Genomic DNA, 5,000 nt, shown 5'->3' on the forward strand with positions numbered 1-5,000 from the left:
AATACTGTGAGAGAGTGGGATACAGAGAAGAATGAAAGGAATAAACAATGTATATAAGGAGAGAATGCAAGGATGGGAATAAATATAGACTGTTCACAGCCATCCCCTTGGGGGAGTTCTTTGGAACAGGTGTCAGATTTAATTGACAGATATGAAGATCACTTGATGTAATCCTGCTTCTCTTTAAAAAGACACTGACAGTTGTCAGCTTGATAAGGTGACCATAGTCAATCTTGTCCATAATGAAAATGCCATCCCTAGGAAAAATATTGTATTTAAAGCAAAGTTTCACATACAAGAAATACACAAAAAATCCTGCTAAGTTCTTCACTTGCCCCTTCTTATTCACCATAAAAGATAAACAAAATAAATAAATAAATAAAAATAGTAGTGTGGCAGTGAGTAAGGAATGAATAGTGTAGACAGGTGCAAGAGTGGTAGCCAGCCATAAAGTTACAATTTTCCTTTTGGCTATCATGGATCCACCATAACAATAAACATTTACCAGAAGTGCATGTGGGTTTGGTTCACCCTTGGCCACCTGTTGGTCTCAGCCACCTATTCCCCTAAGGAAAGAGCTAAGAGCTCATAGTACCACTCATTTGCCACACACTTGGACAGTGAGCTCACAACCTCTCTGTTTCAGTCCATACTTGCTGATAAGTCAACAGCCATGTGTGTGTGTGTGTGTATGTGTGTGTGTATGTGTTTACCAAGATAAAAGAAAACAAAACTAAAGTTAAAGACAAACATGTTTTGTCTTGTCTCCTAAACTATCTTTTATCTAACTTAGTCTTATAATCATAGGTGTGTGTGTGTGTGTGTGTGTGTGTGTGTGTGTGTGTGTGTTAGTGTGCATGTTTCAAAAGCACATAGCTAAGAGAGAGAGAGAGAGAGAGAGAGAGAGAGAGAGAGAGAGAGAGAGAGAGAGAGAGAGAGAGAGAGAGAGAGAGAGAGAGAGAGAGAGAGAGAGAGAGAGAGAGAGAGAGAGAGAGAGAGAGAGAGAGAGAGAGAGAGAGAGAGAGAGAGACTCAAAGCAGGAAAGAAGCAGAAGGAAATATACCTAGCTTTGCTTATTTTCCTCTTTATTTTTCTGCTTCTTTCTTGGATGTCATTTTGCATGTGCAGGACAATGCAAACTGTATGAAAATTGGTTTCATTTACTGTATACTATTTTACCAACCACAACATCCAGCTCTAAGTATCTGTGGGTTTCCATGGCCACCACGGAAGATTCCTATCCATGCGCTGATGAACTGTGGGGCAGCGGGTGAAATGTCCTGCCCCCCATCGAGGTGCTGGTAGGGGCTGAAATACACAAAGTGATTTGCAGGTGAGCTCAGAGCATCTCCCTGCTCCCATCACCCTACCATACTCTCTTCACTACCACTCCTTTGTAGCAACTCGAAAAGTAACTAACAAACTGTTCCCACCAAACACAGGAATCCTTTACATTTCTTTTCCCCAAAGTATTGGTTCTACATGTATATCAATCTAATAAAAAATAATGATACTCCAGGAAATAGTCATCTGGTTTGAAAAGAAATTATAATACTTAATGAGTCTGCAGACAGCATTAGTTTATAAGCATGCAGATTTCATGTTTATGACAACTCATGAATATTATTCATAGCCCTTAGTTGTTGGAATATCTTTATTATAACAGACTGAATTATATTTCCCAGGACTATTTACATCATTGTCTTTTCCCTGTATGTGTGTGTGTGTGTGTGTGTGTGTGTGTGTGTGTGTGTGTGTGTGTGTGTGTGTGTGTACATTTGCACATTTGTTTACAGGGTCTGAAAAACAACTGTGTGATACTATCTCTTTACCTACATTTGTCTAATTTTTCATTCAAGTGGTAAACACTCCTTACTGATATTACTCTTTCATATGTCTGATTCCAAATTTTAACATCTGTATGTTTTTATGTGTGTTCTCTTATGCATACCAATTCTCTTCCTTCCCTTAAGAACAGTTTCTCATTACCTGTTTCTTCCACACCATTTAACAATTTGTAAACTGTTGTGTGTGTGTGTGTGTGTGTGTGTGTGTGTGTGTGTGTGTGTGTGTGTGTGTGTGTGTGTGTGTGTGTGTGTGTGTGTGTGTGTGTGTGTGTGTGTGTGTGTGTGTGTATTCACCTAGTTGTGAAATACAGGACAAGAGCCACACTTGGCTTGTGCTGTCCTGTCTCCATATCGATAATTCAAATTTATGGACTGTCCTGACACATACAGTCTCATCAATAAGTTCATTCCACACTGCTATATTTCTGTGGGGAAAGCTATTTTTCTTGATGTCTCTTCTGCAAACATTAATTATCAATTTCCCTCCATATCATCTGGTACCTCTAGTATCTGGTATCACAATATCATCCCTATCCAACTTTTTCATCCCTTCCAGTATTCTATATAGCGCTATCAAATCACCCTTTCCCTCCATTTTCCAGTGTAGTCAAGCCCAATCTCATCAACCTCTCTTCATAACTATACCCTCTTAGGCTTGTAGGGATTTTAGTTGCAGCTCTCTGAATTCTTTCTAGCTTTCTGATATCCTTCTTCAAGCCTGATGACCACACTAATGCTGCGTACTCCAGTCTTGGATGTATCATTCGTTGTTGTCAGTTTTTTTTTTTTTATCATATCTTCATCAATGTAAGTGAATGCCATCTTGATGTTTCTCAGCAGATTATATGTTTCTTCAGTGGGTGTGTGTGTGTGTGTGTGTGTGTGTGTGTGTGTGTGTGTGTGTGTGTGTGTGTGTGTGAGTGTGAGTGTGAGTGTGAGTGTGCATGTGTGTGTGTGTGTGTGTGTTTACTGAATATTGCAGTTTGCATCAAATGTCACACAGATATACTGCACACAACCAACAAGCCTTGATGACCTAAATGATTCAAACACAACAAGAATACGTCTGATATGACTTGGATTAGGTTCACTGGTGGCTCATGTATCAGCAGTGAAAAACAAATATCTTTAACATCAATGCATTTAGCAATCAAATTTGTTATTGAATAGCAGCCATCAACTTGAGAGTCTAAAGAAGGTCCTGCCATCACACAACATATACGACCTTGTACTAATATGGGAGCTGTATATCAAAAGCACAGTTTTTTTTTTTTTTTTTTACCTGACTTTTCATATACCAGGAACTGTGTTATGCTTAATTCCTTGAGGTACAAGTACACCTGAATCTCTAGCATCCATGAACTCAATTTGTATCACCTTCGACTACTAAATGCCTTTATCACCTTTAAATCAAGCTGACATTCCCCTTGGAAGGGATAGCCATAACAAGGTGTCTACACACACAAATTCATATTCATAAACATTCTTCACATCTCAGCTCCGAGCCCTCTTGGAAGAAATTATTGATTCTCATATACCTAGGTCTTTGTGCATCGTGGTCTGAGAAGAGAACTGATGTAGCTGTGCTGTAACACAACAAATCTACCCCTTCCCTGCATCTAACCCCAACAGCTGACCAGAGCATTTGCCCTCTATCCACCTCCATTATAAGTATCCACTCTTTTCCTCTCCCATCAAATACTCAATTCATGCTATCAAGCCATCCCATTCACAGTCTTCCCTTTAATATTACACCTCTCATTTCTGATGCAGTTATTTTCTTCACCAGTTGTTCTTTTTAATCATCCTACACCCTAAACACATTAAAACACTTTACTCTGTTCTTCCAGCACCTGTCCCTAAAACCACACATCACCTGTCATTAAATCCACACATATTAACCCACACACATTCCTCTGACAACTTATCTCCATTTCATTAAATTTTCTATTCTTTCCTACTTCTAGCCCCTTATGATGCATTTAGCATCACTAACCACCTATACAATCTTCTCTTTGCATTCATTTCATGCTATCTACATCCAGACATTATTCAATGCAGCCCATACTTTTCTTGCTAGGTAATTAATTCTCAACTTCATCTTTACATTTATACTAGGTACTTAAAATAACCTTCCTTTTTAAGCAACTCATCATCTTTCTATAATCTACCATCCATTAAACACTTAATTACTTTACTTAATTGCTCTTAGTCACTTTTAATTCCCTCCTTTTATGGCCCCTTCCAAACTTTTCTTCCAGTTGTTTCAACCTCTTATCCATATTCTCTCAATCATAAATAAGTTGAAGTGATATATATATATATATATATATATATATATATATATATATATATATATATATATATATATGGTGTAGGTAGCTCTGCTGCTGTGTGTTTTGCCAAGTGGCTTTGCCACTGATTGCAGAGCTGTGACCACCTCTGCTTGAAAAATACACCCCTTAAATGCTCAACAGTGTATACATGAGGAAAACATGTGAATTTCAAACAGGAACAAACCTTTAGATCCTACATAGGTTGTCTAATTTATCTACACTACTCTACTCTTGCAACAGTATTGGAGATATAAGCTAATTATAGCATACAACAAGGAATGTTAAATCTACAGCTACTTAAGGATCAATTACATGTAATTCAGGCAGTAAGTGATGTATTAATTTCACAAATACCTCTTAACCTTTCAAGTAATCACTTTAATCAAATTCAATTCTGCAGGAATTTCACATTAAAGAGCAACAATGTAAACAAAGGGGGTCCTTTAGCTAACAATATATAATTATTGAGAAGTAAAGAGTGACAAACAGATGTTTGATGTGAAGTGGTACTTAGTGAGGTGTTTTTCACAAGTTTCAACTGTACCTAAACTGATATTTTCAAAAGTAATCTATTCCACATGGTTAAAGAAGAGTGCTTGGCTTCACTGGTTTCAAAGTACTTATCATCTTGAAATAAGGATTTGTTGATGCTTGAACTGTGAGAGCTTTGTCTGGGTCTATGTTTGTAAATCCATTGAATATTCATAAAATTTTAATTAGATGTTGTATTTGCCAGCAGATGAAATGCATCTCAGAATAAAATGCAACCCAACCTTACCAGGAAGTTTTGAGAGAGAGAGAGAGAGAGAGAGAGAGA

General features: G+C 37.6%; 1 protein-coding gene across 7 annotated transcripts in view; it reads right to left on the bottom strand.

The window, feature by feature from the left end:
* LOC135114169 (uncharacterized) overlaps window positions 1-5,000 on the bottom strand; it is a 43,415-nt gene that overhangs the window by 7,293 nt on the left and 31,122 nt on the right. For 3 of the 7 annotated variants that reach the window (XM_064030354.1, XM_064030243.1, XM_064030313.1), the window contains one exon: window positions 1,184-1,308. The exons of the other annotated variants lie outside the window; for them this stretch is intronic. In XM_064030354.1, coding sequence (XP_063886424.1) covers window positions 1,198-1,308 — 111 coding nt within the window. In that variant the 3' untranslated portion in view covers window positions 1,184-1,197. The remainder of the gene's footprint in view (window positions 1-1,183; window positions 1,309-5,000) is intronic. 7 annotated transcript variants of the gene reach the window in all.

This window comes from Scylla paramamosain, chromosome 1, assembly GCF_035594125.1.
Source record: "Scylla paramamosain isolate STU-SP2022 chromosome 1, ASM3559412v1, whole genome shotgun sequence".
In the NCBI taxonomy this organism is placed as follows: Eukaryota; Metazoa; Arthropoda; class Malacostraca; order Decapoda; family Portunidae; genus Scylla; species Scylla paramamosain.